The sequence below is a fragment of the Biomphalaria glabrata genome, chromosome 2 (assembly GCF_947242115.1).
Source record: "Biomphalaria glabrata chromosome 2, xgBioGlab47.1, whole genome shotgun sequence".
In the NCBI taxonomy this organism is placed as follows: domain Eukaryota; kingdom Metazoa; phylum Mollusca; class Gastropoda; family Planorbidae; genus Biomphalaria; species Biomphalaria glabrata.
Window position 1 is genome coordinate 62,759,922 of NC_074712.1, and position 13,818 is coordinate 62,773,739.

General features: G+C 39.7%; 2 protein-coding genes across 2 annotated transcripts in view; one reads left to right on the forward strand and one right to left on the reverse strand.

Annotated features, from left to right (window-relative positions):
* LOC106072666 (uncharacterized) overlaps positions 1-12,270 on the forward strand; it is a 31,917-nt gene extending 19,647 nt beyond the window's left edge. Inside the window, exons 2-3 of the mRNA XM_056021842.1 lie at positions 6,236-6,379; positions 7,129-12,270. Coding sequence (XP_055877817.1) covers positions 6,300-6,379; positions 7,129-8,872 — 1,824 coding nt within the window. The 5' untranslated portion in view covers positions 6,236-6,299 and the 3' untranslated portion in view covers positions 8,873-12,270. The remainder of the gene's footprint in view (positions 1-6,235; positions 6,380-7,128) is intronic.
* The window catches only part of LOC106065555 (U3 small nucleolar RNA-associated protein 6 homolog), a 165,016-nt gene that overhangs the window by 100,480 nt on the left and 50,718 nt on the right, over positions 1-13,818 (reverse strand). The window lies entirely within an intron of this gene.

Consider the following 13,818-nt stretch of genomic DNA (forward strand, 5'->3'; position numbering starts at 1 on the left):
AACTTTGACAAGAGGGAATGAAACTTTGAGAAGAGGGAATGAAACTTTGACAAGAGGGAATGTCTCGTACATTCAATACATTTAGAAAGACTATGGATCCAAAGTGAATTAAATAGCGACCAACCAAAATTTTCAATGACCGATATTTTCAAATCAATGTTTCAGAGCAGTAGGATGAAGTCGATCAATGCCTCTTCCAGACATATACCTGTACAAGTATGACATTCACTTAACCAAGAACTTGATCTAAAACTCTTTCTGTATATAAGGATTATTTTCCAGTTCGAAGATAAAATAGAAGTGCTGCGGTGGTCGGTTTTGGTTTTCTCGGTGTCCACGTCCGTCCTCGGCTCTAGATTTTCTTTTGGTCTCCAATGTGTGTATCCCTCGGACTTTGCAAGAATTCTCGTTCGGAAGCCGAGTTCAGCAAGGTGCTCTATCTATTTCAGTTAAAGCTGGCACCCATTTTCATTAACAAGAATGTTATGGAGCAAACTACATTGTTTCACAAAGTGTCTAGAAAACGTGTGAAATGGCTTTTCTTAATCTTTGGACTCACTGTTTGTATAACGACGCCATTGAGGTGAACGCTTTTCTTACGACTTCTCAATATGTAGTAGTAGAATTCACGAGTCAAAAGTCTATGTGGGAGAGTAACGCTATTCATACGATTTCTCAATATGTAATAGTAGAATTACGAGTCAGAAGTCTATGTGGGAGAGTGTTCAAATGTGAAGCTTTCTATTGGAACTAAATAAACACTGACAAACGCAAGGACAATACAAAGACATTACTTCCCCTTTTAGCATTCCTTCCACTTACAATAAAATCTCATCATCGAAGCCTGCATCATTTATTCATTGCTTTCAATCAATCCCAGGATGCACCGGTGTATTATCTATGTACTCTCTAGGTTTAGATTGTAAATGTCGCTTAACGTTTCTCTCATTTAAAGAACAGTATGCTTCAAATTTCTTGCGACGGTAAAAAAACACAAACTTTATCAATAATTCCGTTCATACAATTACGCGCTCTTTGCAGCGACCAAAAAAAAAAAAACAAAAACAAAGTTAATCAAATATTTACGAACATCTTGACAGAATGTCATCTGGTGACACTACAAGAGATTTGATGCACTGTTAGCGTGCTGTTTATGGACCCCATAGCCATCAGAACAAAGGTTAAAAAAAAAAATGTCCAAGTTAACAAATATTGGAACATTAAACACGCGAAATCTAAAAAAAAAAATTAAATTAAAGAGCTTAACTAAGGGGAATAAATCCACATTTACATTCAAATATCATAATATTGTAAGATGTATTTACTTTTTTTGGCATCAAACTAAATTAAATAATTAAAACTATCTAATAAAATTATTTCTTTTTTTTTGTTTTGTTGTTTAAAAATTTATTCATGTTTTGTTAGAAACATCTAATAATTGTGCAAAGTTTCAACTTGATCCGAGAATGGGAAGTGAGACAAAAAAACGTGTTCAGAATCTAAACCCGACAGACAGACAAACAGAGTAAATTGATATAAAGTTGTCAAAACAAAAAGTCATGCCGAAGCAATGAGTCTGTCGTCTAAAAAGGCTCAGTAATGTTATGGGACAATATCCAAGTATCATTAAGTGCATTCGAACTTTAATTGTGTTTACGTAATGTGATTTTCATGGTTTGGTATTACAAAGTGTTCTGCGGCAAAGTATGTAGGCCACAGCTGGGTCTGTACTCTCTCTTGATCTCTGAACTAGAAGCCATGCTATAATATATCAAAGTGACATTAACGCTACAGAAAAAGGGGTACAAGGTATTATCAGACATGCGCAGTACGAGAAGCCATCCCCAGTGGTTGACCAAGGAGCCCCCACCCCACACCCCGCCCCGTTTAACACAAAACCTGTATTAGTGGTTGACCAAGGAGCCCCCCCCCTCCCACCCCGCCCCGTTAAACACAAAACCTGTACCGGTATCACTTGTGTCTCACTGATCTACAGGCTTTAAAAAAAAATGGATAAACGCATGACAATGTCAGAGAAAGAACAGGCTACAATTCTAAGAACCCTTTGGGCGTTAAGAGTGCGGGGGGGGGGGGGGGGTATGAGGACACGTGATAATTTTTTTAAAAAAGAAGAAAGATTACTTCCGGTTGTATACATTTCTCCTCCCTACATGTTCTTCTCTTCCTCCCTTTCCCACCCACATCATCGTTTTTTTTTCTTTCCGTTGCTGTAACTGAAGAAGGCCGATTATTGCCCGCGGGCCGGCTCTAATAAGCGACATGATAAAATGTCCACAGCTAGAAGCTTCGCATGGAATAAACAAAAAAATGAGAGAGAAAAAAAAATTCAACGAAATATCGAAGTCTCAAAAAAAAATAAAAATTATTATAACTTATTCTTGACTATTAACTCAACCATGCCCCAAACCGAGACCCCTACATGCACGCGCCATGTAAATTTTATGTTGTTCACAATATGGAATAATGCTTATAGATCTTATTGACTTGCTTAATACACTGTCTGTACACAAGAGATCGAAATAAACATTCAATCACTCGGCCTCTCGATCAATGGAAAGCGGAGCGGATTCAAATATCGAGCCTGACTTGAGCCAAAGTCAATTTGTCTGTAGTACGAAGTGGTATTTATTGAACATGTTCATATTATGAGATCAAACATAATGAAAGGGACGTCTAAGACAGCTTCAGACGTTGAGGGTCTGCTTGACCTTGGTTTAAAGAGTGAAAAGTTTCAACATTTTTGTTTCCTATGACATCTGTTACAGAGTGCCCCCCCCCCCCCAAAAAAAAAAAGAAGTTTAAGACTAGTTCACATTTCAGACGTTGCAATCTATAGGGCAGATGATGTTAAGGTCATCTGTTTCTTAGGCCAACGGTTTAAGAGCAGGGTGTTATGTGGCCAGCACAACGACCAACCGCCTTCACTTTCCCGGAACTAAAGTCAGGTACCTATTAGAGCCTGATGGACTCAGGGGCGCCCTAAAAATCCCGAAATTCAAAATCCCAGTCTTGCTGAGATTCGAACCCAGGACCCCCAGGTTCGGAAGCCAAGCGCTTAACCACTCAGTGTCACTGTTCTAATCTCCTGTTTAGTTCACTACAGCTACCATTTAGCATTGGTGTCTATTTATACTCTTGTGTTAGGCTTAAACAGTGGCTGAGTGGTTAAGCGCTTGGCTTCCGAAGTCATACAGACTAAAGATTGAAACAAAAAACTAGAAGCCATTCGCAGTCCAAAAAAGAGTTTTCACATAGTCCGAACCTGAATTAAAAAATCAAAAGAAATTATTTATCAAAAAATATTTCCCCCTTTTTTTTTAAAAAAAATTTAACATTCGTCAAGGGAAAGGGACACGGTAATACACCAAAAACTACTCAAATGGAGGCATAACAGAAAGGAAGTGCAAAGGAGGAGGAGGGGGTTGCTTTTCACCCCCCCCCCAATCAATATCTCCCCACCTCAAATTTAATGTTGTTTTTTTTAACGGAAATCAGTGACTTAACTCTTTCTCTCCGTAATTATTTACCACGTTCTGGTGGAATCAACGCTGGTATCGTCAGTTCGGAGAGAAAGAGTTAAGAAACTTGTCACGCATTCTTTATGTTACGGTACGTCCCACAACATTTTATTAGTTCAAAGTTCTGTGCTCAATACCGCACACGGCGACACACACGGCAACACACATACAGTCACACACGGCGACACACACGACACACACACGGTCACATACACGGTCTCGCACACACACGACACACACACACTGTCGCTTAAAAAAAAAAAGATATTAAGAATAAGTTTCACTTTAGCCCAGACCTTGGTTTCACTGGCTTCCATGTAACCAGGGCCTGGCATTTAAGGCCAATGAGATTCAATGGTAAAATTTCAATATCAACAAACACACAATCCGAAAGCGATTCAAAAAAAAAAAAAAAAAAAACCTCCGCCAGATAAAAGGGGCGGCTATTGGGAGTCTTGAGGAAGGAATGTTCTCGGGGATTTCCTCAGCAATGAGACACAGAGATGGGCTTAGAGGGGCTGTAGGATAACAAAGGGAGAGCAGCAGAGACCAGGGACAAGACAAACACGGTAGACAGGGGCAGACAACAAACAAAAAAAGGGGGGGGGGAAACAATTTAAAGATTTGACTAACAAATTAAATACAAGAATATTGGACTTCATAATATGGAAGTTGACCCTCAGAAGGATGGGCAAGCCAAAGGCGATGCAGATGCGAAACCAGAGGGAGCAACCTAAAATAGAAATAAATGAAGTCCACAGTTTAAAAAATAAATAATTGTGGAAAATCCGTGAATTCTGGTAATGAAAAAAGTCAGTATTCCGAAGACACAGACGCCCTAACCACTGCCCCCCATTGCATTCTGAACACATATGCGCCCCAATCATTGCCCACCCCTCCTTTTGAACGCCTCCCCGCCAGTCCCCCCTTCTCCTGGTCTTCCCGCCTTTTTTTTTTACGTCTGTTCCTGGCAGTTTGAAGCTCAATTTCTGTGTCAGTTTAAAACCAGGGGGACACACACACATAAACCCACACACACACATACACACATGCAGCGGGCCCCCCCCCCACACACACAATCACACAAGTTCTCCCAAACATTCAGCGTGTGGAGTCTTTAATATCATTCTATCGTTCGTCAGTTGCTTTTTTTTTCTTCCTTTTCACAAGTGACCACATTTACATTTAGACAAGACGGCGTGGGTTCAATGCGTTGAAAGCAACAAACTATGAAAAGAGAAAAAAAAATATTTTCCTTGCTTTGATTCTCTCTCTGTCTCTCTCTCTCTCTGTGTCTCTCTCTGTGTCTCTGTCTCTCTCTCTCTCTGTGTCTCTCGACGAAGACCTGAACGCAAAGCTTCCGACAAGTTGAAAAAAAAAATGGCTGATTGTACAGCGTTCCCAGTCCTGTCGTATGTTTGATGTTTCATGGCGACTGATAAATGTCTTGAAATTACATTCGCCTATATGCTTCTAAGACAATCTGGCCATTTTCTAGATGCTTCTAAGACAATCTGGTCATTTTCTAGATGCTTCTAAGACAATCTGGTCATTTTCTAGATGCTTCTAAGACAATCTGGTCATTTTCTAGATGCTTCTAAGACAATCTGGTTATTTCCTAGATGCTTCTAAGACAATCTGGTTATTTTCTAGATGCTTCTAGACAATCTGGTTATTTTCTAGATGCTTCCAAGACAATCTGGTTATTTTCTAGATTAGTGATGCGGAAACTATGGCCAGCGGGCTACATCCAGTCCGTCATGCAATGCTTTCCAGCCCATGAACACATCTGCCCACAGTTCGTAATCAAGCCACTGTGGATCGGTCTCCACGAGTGTCAACCAACTTTGTGCCTTGATGCGGTCTGTGAAATGCGGGGCCGGAAATTTACTGAGCCCACAGACCAAATGTTGGGTACCAGTGTAGTAGATGTTTCTATGAGGCAAGCTGATTCTTTTCTAGATGTTTCTAAAAGCATATTCTGATAATCCGAGTGAGGCTGCATATTCAATAAACGTAAATGGTCGGTCAATGTTAATCGTTAGATTATAAACAGAACTTTTCTATTCTTTTCAATGTTGCTATAAGCATTAGATTGTCAAATAGTGACGTCATATAAATAACGCATGGATACTCTCAAAACTCATTGTTTTAAATTCTAGTTCGCCATTTGTTTTTGTTTTGTTTTTTGTTTTTTAAGAAATATGCATAAAACACTATATTTACAACCAAATTTTAAAAGTACAATATACAAACGCTTTTATGGATACGTTTCTTACATACAGAAAGGAATTTGATTAAACACTGACTGAGGCTAGTATTGCCCAAATGACATTGGTGGCGAAGGTCAAGGCCAGTGTCTGCCTGAAGAAGATATCACACTTCAAGAGCTCCAGACGAGACGAGGTCACGTGATGGCGTCAAGACTTTGTATAGCTGCAATTGGTTTTCCATGACAGTCACAGAGGTGACGGCGCGGGGGAGGGTAACGGCCCTTCTGTTTCAGGCCTCAAGTTTGGTGTCATGGACAATGAATATCAGAAGAGTTGGCAGAAGTGAGAACAGATGAGCATGAATGCCAAGTTGTATGCCGTTTTTGGATAAATTTACTTAAAATAGACGATAAAAAAATACCCAGCAAAACATAACTTTTCCTAACATGCATTAATGTTGAACTTTTTTGTTTTTTTTACCAGGTGAGAATCACAAGCGTCTGCTAAGGATGACTGCGGTCAGAGAGTAGCCCATGGCCATGCCAAGATGAATGACCTGTTCTATCTGGGGATCATTATCCCAACAGTCATCACCATCGTCCTCTTTCTGATTTTCATCTACTGTTGGTAAGTCACCGTCAATCACTGACCGCAAGTGACCAGCGAATTATAATAAAATGACCGATTAAGGGGGGTCCGGTGGATATCTAAATCCTAATGAATACTTCGGGTTTCAAGAGATCGCCAGATTAACAAGGAGCGACGTTAATAAGCTTGGTAAGCCCAAGTCAGCATTCATTCTACTGAATACATTGTATGGTACATACCATGATTAGTGAAAAAGCCACAGCTAAAATGAAACGAGCAATTAATGTAAACTAGCTGCTGGGAGCAATGAATATGTCACAGTCCACGATACAACTGAAATGAGACAATTAGGAGCTTTGCGATAAAATGTTTAACCCAGTAATCTCCCCTTTGTTTGGTTTCGATTTTTAAGATCCGGTTAACACTTTAAGGGAGAAAAAAAAAACTGTAACAGAAACAAAGAAGAGAAAGCGCTATGGATAAATGTGTGTGTTTGGGGAACGATATGATGCAATTTAAAGAAAATCAAAAGAAAATAAATAGGAAGACATTTTGAAATATTAGATAAACTATACAATGTTATGCACACTAAATTTAAATTTTATATTACAGTGCTTAAAAAAAATAGTCTTTTATAACTATATAGCATACCAACACTCATTTTCTTTATTCTGCACACCAGAAATACCAAAACTGAAATTGGCAGCTATCCATCGTAGTTTTTTCTTGTATGTTTCCATCAGTTTGTCTACACAGACATTACAAACCTTTTCTTTTTTTTCTTTAAGGTTTCTCCAGAAAGCTCGTAAGGAGGTGCTGACCAAGAAGTATGACCCCCACGGAAAAATGCGACGCTTGGGCATGTCTATGGACCCTCCGCCACCTCCGAGATTTTGCCAAGCGGGACAATGCTTGCTTCCAGAAACAGGAGAGGACAACTGTGCTTACGACGTCAGCCGCAGCCCGTCCACTGAACAGGAAGGCCAAGGTCAGCCCATGTACCACACATATCATGACAGCGGCATCTCTAATTGTCTGTCGCCTAGTCATGACCACGAGCCCATTGGAGATTTCGCCTATCGTGCTTGCCCGGACTCAGGTTTCTCCCTGAGTTTAAATCCGGGAACTTATGGCCATCAGCAGAGTGACCAGAGACTAATTAGTCCCCTGAGTCCCTGTGAGCACCATCCCCTGTTCTACTATGGCCAACACCAACACAGCTCAGCATCGCAGTTGGCGCCCGGCAGGGGAGGTTTCTCTCCAGAACCTTTGAGGCCCCACCAAATTCTCACCGACCAGATACAGGTCCACGCAGGAGGCGAACAAGGCTTCTTCCAGCATCCAATGCCACAGGCCGACCTTCGGCCTAAAGTCCAGCCAGCGTCCGTCCACCCAAGCCACGGGGTCTGCTACGGCGACGACACCCGGCACCCTCAATGCTCACAGCATTACGAGCCACCACAGCTGTGCCGCGGCAGTCTCGTGCACCACAACCAGCAGGCGGAACAACAACATGCGCACAGACCGCCACAAAGCTTGTTCCGAGACCCCAGTGTCTCTCAAATAAACATAATCAAAAACTGTCCAAACCAGACAGTAAGCTACAATATATCCCCAACCAATCCAGTGCCCAATGGTGCATCGTCTTTAGACTTTAACTATCCAATGAAATCAGAAAGACTTTTAATGAACATCCCAGTGACGAGTCTTTCCCAGAACTGTCACTCAGATCCTTGTGTTCAACGATGTCTTCATTTACCATTGACTACATCTATAGCATATCATTCTCACGCTTCTTCCTTGACCTCGCCACTGGGCATGAGCCATTCCTACAACAAATCTGGACTGGACACATCCCATGCCCAGAACAGTGAGCGGCCAGACTCCCAGGCTTCTCAGTCTTCGACTACAGACTCTGAAGACTCGGGATTCCGAAGCTCCCACCACAAGAGCAACCTCGGCAAGCAGGGCAACCCACTGATGAAGCCCACGCGTAGGATTAAGAACAAGAATAAGATCCAGCAGCCAGGAGCAGCCTCTCCGATGACCCCCATGGTCACGCTCAGTCCGCATCAGCTCCAGATCAGCCATGACGTCATTCAAACCTCGTCCATCATGGGTGTTGACCTGGCTCACAGATCTCCAGGTGTTCTCAAACAAAATACAAGCAGCGGCAACCTGGAAAGAGACAACGGCTGTTTCCCACAAGGATTTCATCAAGGATTAAGCTACCGCAATTCCCCCAGCTCAGAGGAAAAAAATCCCCTCGCCCAGAAAATCGAAAACTGGCCGCCACAGTCCACTAACGATAGGGAGACTGTGGTCAAACAAAACATTGACCTGAGTGACATCAGCACACACCTGAGCTGGAAGTACCAGCAGGACGCTGGTCAGTCAGGCGGCATCCCGCCCTTAAGCCCGAACCAGAACAACCGACTTCAGCAGTCCTGCCATCAAGGCATGGGCAGTGGTCAGATGATGAAAATGACTGCAGACCAACACATGGAGCTGGTCGGTTATTCCGTCGTGTAGACTGTTACTTGTGCCACACTTTCTAGTGATGACCAAAACTGAGCCCTGTCCTGTTCAAACTGTGTTATTTATTGCATTAGGTCACAATATCGGATTTACCCGATACTATTTATAAGAACATTGCGCGTGACACGGGGATTATCCGATTCTATTTATAGTAACATTTGCGCGCAAGATGTGCGCGCCACATGTACGTAGCAGTAAAACTACACTTGTGCATTCAAATGTCTAGACATCTTTCTTTTTTTTCCCTTCATAAAAGTGATAGCAAGAGAATGTTCATGTGTAAGAAAGAGTGAGATAGTATTTTCTCTTGTGTGATTGCGTTGTAGAGAATGAACTGCTCTAGGACTAGATGCCCAGCAGCAATGGCTCAACTACACCTACAGTATTAAACAATCCGGCATGCTACGAGTGTTGGGGGGGGGGGATGATGGAAGAAATGGAGAATTAAAATAGAGAAAAAAAAACAATATTCGTGTATTAATATTCAAAAACATGCTAACTAAAAATAATATTCAAAAACATGCTAACTAAAAATAATATTCAAAAACATGCTAACTAAAAATAATATTCAAAAACATGCTAACTAAAAAAATCATTAGAAAGTGAACAACTTATATAAAGGTAACAGCTGTACATTTAGGTCGGAGTGTACGAAAGTGTGTTTTATATTATCAAACAACATTAATTAATTCCGACTAATTACTTTTTTAAAAATATTATTTATGTGGTGTTAGGGACATTGAATATTTGCGCGAAGTTTCAACTTGATCTGAGAACAGGAAGTTGGAGAAATAACGTGTACACACCATTTGAACTAGACAGACCGAGTAATTTGATATAAAGTTTGTAATGAGTCCCTTCATGCCAACTACAAAATTGCAATTCTTCTCTGTAAGAAAGTACACAGGTTTCTAAGTCCTGCTATGGTTTCCAGTGAAGTATCACTCAAACATTGGACTCTGGTATTTACCTCTGTACTAGGGTGACACTGTCATGTGACTGATGCCCTAATGAACGGAAGTTTGGGTTATGAGAAGTGCAAATGATATGACCTATGACCTTAGATGGCTGCCTGTGAAAGTCCAGTGCACACGTTGCCCATGGTAGAAGAAAAAATTTATACAACAGCAGCTGCTGGGAAAGGGGGGGGGGGTGATGACCATCAAGTGTGAGACAAAACAGTCTACGATGTTTATATTTGACTGTGACAGACTACATTGAGAGCATTACTGCTCTTTAAACACGGAACATTATAATCGGAAAAACAGCTAATAGTTTGTGTATCATTTTAGGTGTAGGCTACTCATCATAAAAAGTGGAGACTTTGCTTACACACAATTTTACTCCATCTAAACATGACAAACAAACATTTACTGCTGCAGGGGTAAACCACTGTTTAGAAAATACGAAAAAACATGCATATATGTGACCCTGCCGGACCAAGTATTTTCTAAACATAGCAACAATGTAAGAACGTTTATTTGAATCCTCCAAATAACAATGGCCACAAATTGGTGCACAAAAGGGAAAAAATAATTGAAACGAAAATAAGTAATTGATTTATAAATAAAACCACAATTTATAGGGCTCGTCCATCGTGGTTCCACTTTTGTGGGGCTGAGGGCTTTGCACTGGGGTTTAGTGCCTCCACATGTGGCTGATGAGACCTAAGTGAGCCTATAATGTTCGGCTGCACACCAGGGAGGTGATTCCAGCTATAGCTAATGTCATTAGTTGTTGTTTTTTCTCTGGCTCCTCTGCCAGAAAATATTAAATAAACGAAAAACCAGACAGTTATAAGAGTTAAACACATATAATACAGCTAAGCTCCATTCTCCATTCAATTGAAATAACTTACAACAAAACCTTACAACATTTCAGTTCCATGTGTTGCTTCATAAAGTGTTGCAGATTTCAGAACATTTTAAATCTTGTAACAATAATAATAATAAGCTCGATTGTCCGTACGGAAATTTGTCTTACAATTTGTGCATTACACCAAACAAAAAAAAAACATTATAACTATAAGAAACCAAAGTGTACATTCACACCAGACGCACTCGATACTTTGAACTTTGTCTTTAAAAGCTGAAACACACTTTTAGTAGAAACAAAAACAACTAGAATGGTCAATAATTCTGGCATAATAAGACAGTGGTAGCAGTGGTCCTCAAAGTGAGGTAGAATTACAATCATGGTCATGGGAGTACATGACCATGTACGAGTCTAAAAACGTGTGCGCTAGAATAGACATTTACACTAAGTTTTATGAAAATAGACTAAGTGCTATAAGTACAAAGTACACTGTAGATTAATTACACTCTAAACTAGCCACTAGTCACCCAATATGGCCGCGAAGTCGTCTGCCAGATTGTTCTGATCCTTGAAATCGATTACATTCATTGGAATCGATGTTGTTTTTGAGACTTCAGTCATGTGATGTTACGTGGATAGGGACAACATGGTGAGGATGTTTGGACCTTGTACCATTGCCGGCCTTAAGCATAGGCAAACTAGGAAGCTGCCTAGGGCCTCCGTTTGATGAAGCCCTCGCATTAGAGGTATATTTCTTTTAGAGAATAAAGAGCGAAACTTATCATCAATGTTATTGTTGAAGTAAATTAGGTTTTTAATACATTGAATATTTTTTATTTTTTTTCGCTGTTCATTTTTTTAAATTTTATTTGGGGCCACCAAAGTCGCTTCGCCTAGGACCTCCAATTATCTAAAACCGGCCCTGCTTGTATATAACTCGTTGGCTGAACGGTAAAACGCTTGGCTTACGAATTGGAGGTACTGGTTCAAATCCGGGTGTAAACTGGGATTTTTAATTTCGGGATCTTTAGGCACCTCTGAGTCCACCCAGCACTAATGGGTACCTGACATGAGTTGTCGAAAAGTAAAGGCGGTTGGTCGTTGTGCTGGCCACTTGGCCCCCTCGTTAACCGAGGGCAACAGAAACAGATGACCTTTACATCGTCTGCACAATAGATTGCATACATAACATAGTTGTCATAGGAGGCGCGAATGTAAAGTGAGTCATGTGACCAATGTTTTATATTTTGCTTTATTAATGAAATGATTGCCATATGTTGCTATAAGAGAAGCTGTTTGATTCGCTGTGTGTTGTAAGAACGTTTGCGATTGGTTGCTTAATTAATGTGTACGCTTCTTCACGTGTTCATTCAAATACCCCCCGCCATTTTATGTTCCCAGTTAAATGTTCGCCATTAGCTCTGTCTGTGCCATACATGTCACGCTGACCACTAGTTCAGATGACCGATGGGTAGTGTCCAGACACCGGATCAAGGTGTCAAGATCAGTGTCCGCTGTATGTGTATGTAGGTCAGTTTGGTCTGACGTGAATGATTCAAATAAAAGTTAACCCAGTGTCCATGAGTTCAGTTTCTGTGTTCATTTGTATCTCTAGTTAAGTAGACAAACATAGATTACAGAACACAGGCAAAACTAGTTATTATTTTTCTAGACTTTTTTTGAAAGATATGCCAAACTGGACTTAGATCATTAAATATATTCCAGACTGAATGTAGATCTTTAAATATATGCCAGACTAGATGTAGATCTTTAAATATATGCAAGACTGGATGTAGATCTTTAAATATATGCCAGACCATATGTAGATCTTTAAATATATGCCAGACTAGATGTAGATCTTTAAATATATGCCAGACTGGATGTAGATCTTCAAATATATGCCAGACTAGATGTAGATCTTTAAATATATGACAGACTATATGTAGATCTTTAAATATATGCCAGACTAGATGTAGATCTTTAAATATATGCCAGACTAGATGTAGATCTTTAAATATATGCCAGACTAGATGTAGATCTTTAAATATATGCCAGACTGGATGTAGATCTTTAAATATATGCCAGACTGAATGTAGATCTTTAAATATATTCCAGACTATATGTAGATCTTTAAATATATGACAGACTATATGTAGATCTTTAAATATATGCCAGACTAGATGTAGATCTTTAAATATATGCCAGACTAGATGTAGATCTTTAAATATATGCCAGACTATATGTAGATCTTTAAATATATGCCAGACTAGATGTAGATCTTTAAATATATGCCAGACTGGGTGTAGATCTTTAAATATATGCCAGACTAGATGTAGATCATTAAATATATGCCAGACTAGATGTAGATCTTTAAATATATGCCAGACTAGATGTAGATCTTTAAATATATGCCAGACAAGATGTAGATCTTTAAATATATGCCAGACTGGGTGTAGATCTTTAAATATATGCCAGACTGGATGTAGAACTTTAAATATATGCCAGACTGGGTGTAGATCTTTAAATATATTCCAGACTAGATGTAGATCTTTAAATATATGCAAAACTAGATGTAGATCTTTAAATATATTCCAGACTAGATGTAGATCTTTAAATATATGCCAGACTGGGTGTAGATCTTTAAATATATGCCAGACTAGATGTAGATCTTTAAATATATTCCAGACTAGATGAAGATCTTTAAATATATGCCAGACTGGGTGTAGATCTTTAAATATATGCCAGACTAGATGTAGATCTTTAAATATATTCCAGACTAGATGTAGATCTTTAAATATATGCCAGACTGGGTGTAGATCTTTAAATATATGCCAGACTACATGTAGATCTTTAAATATATGCCAGACTGGGTGTAGATCTTTAAATATATTCCAGACTGGATGTAGATCTTTAAATATATGCCAGACTGGGTGTAGATCTTTAAATATATGACAGACTGGGTGTAGATCTTTAAATATATGTCAGACTGGATGTAGATCTTTAAATATATTCCAGACTAGATGTAGATCTTTAAATATATGCCAGACTGGGTGTAGATCTTTAAATATATGCCAGACTGGGTGTAGATCTTTAAATATATGCCAGACTGGGTGTAGATCTTTAAA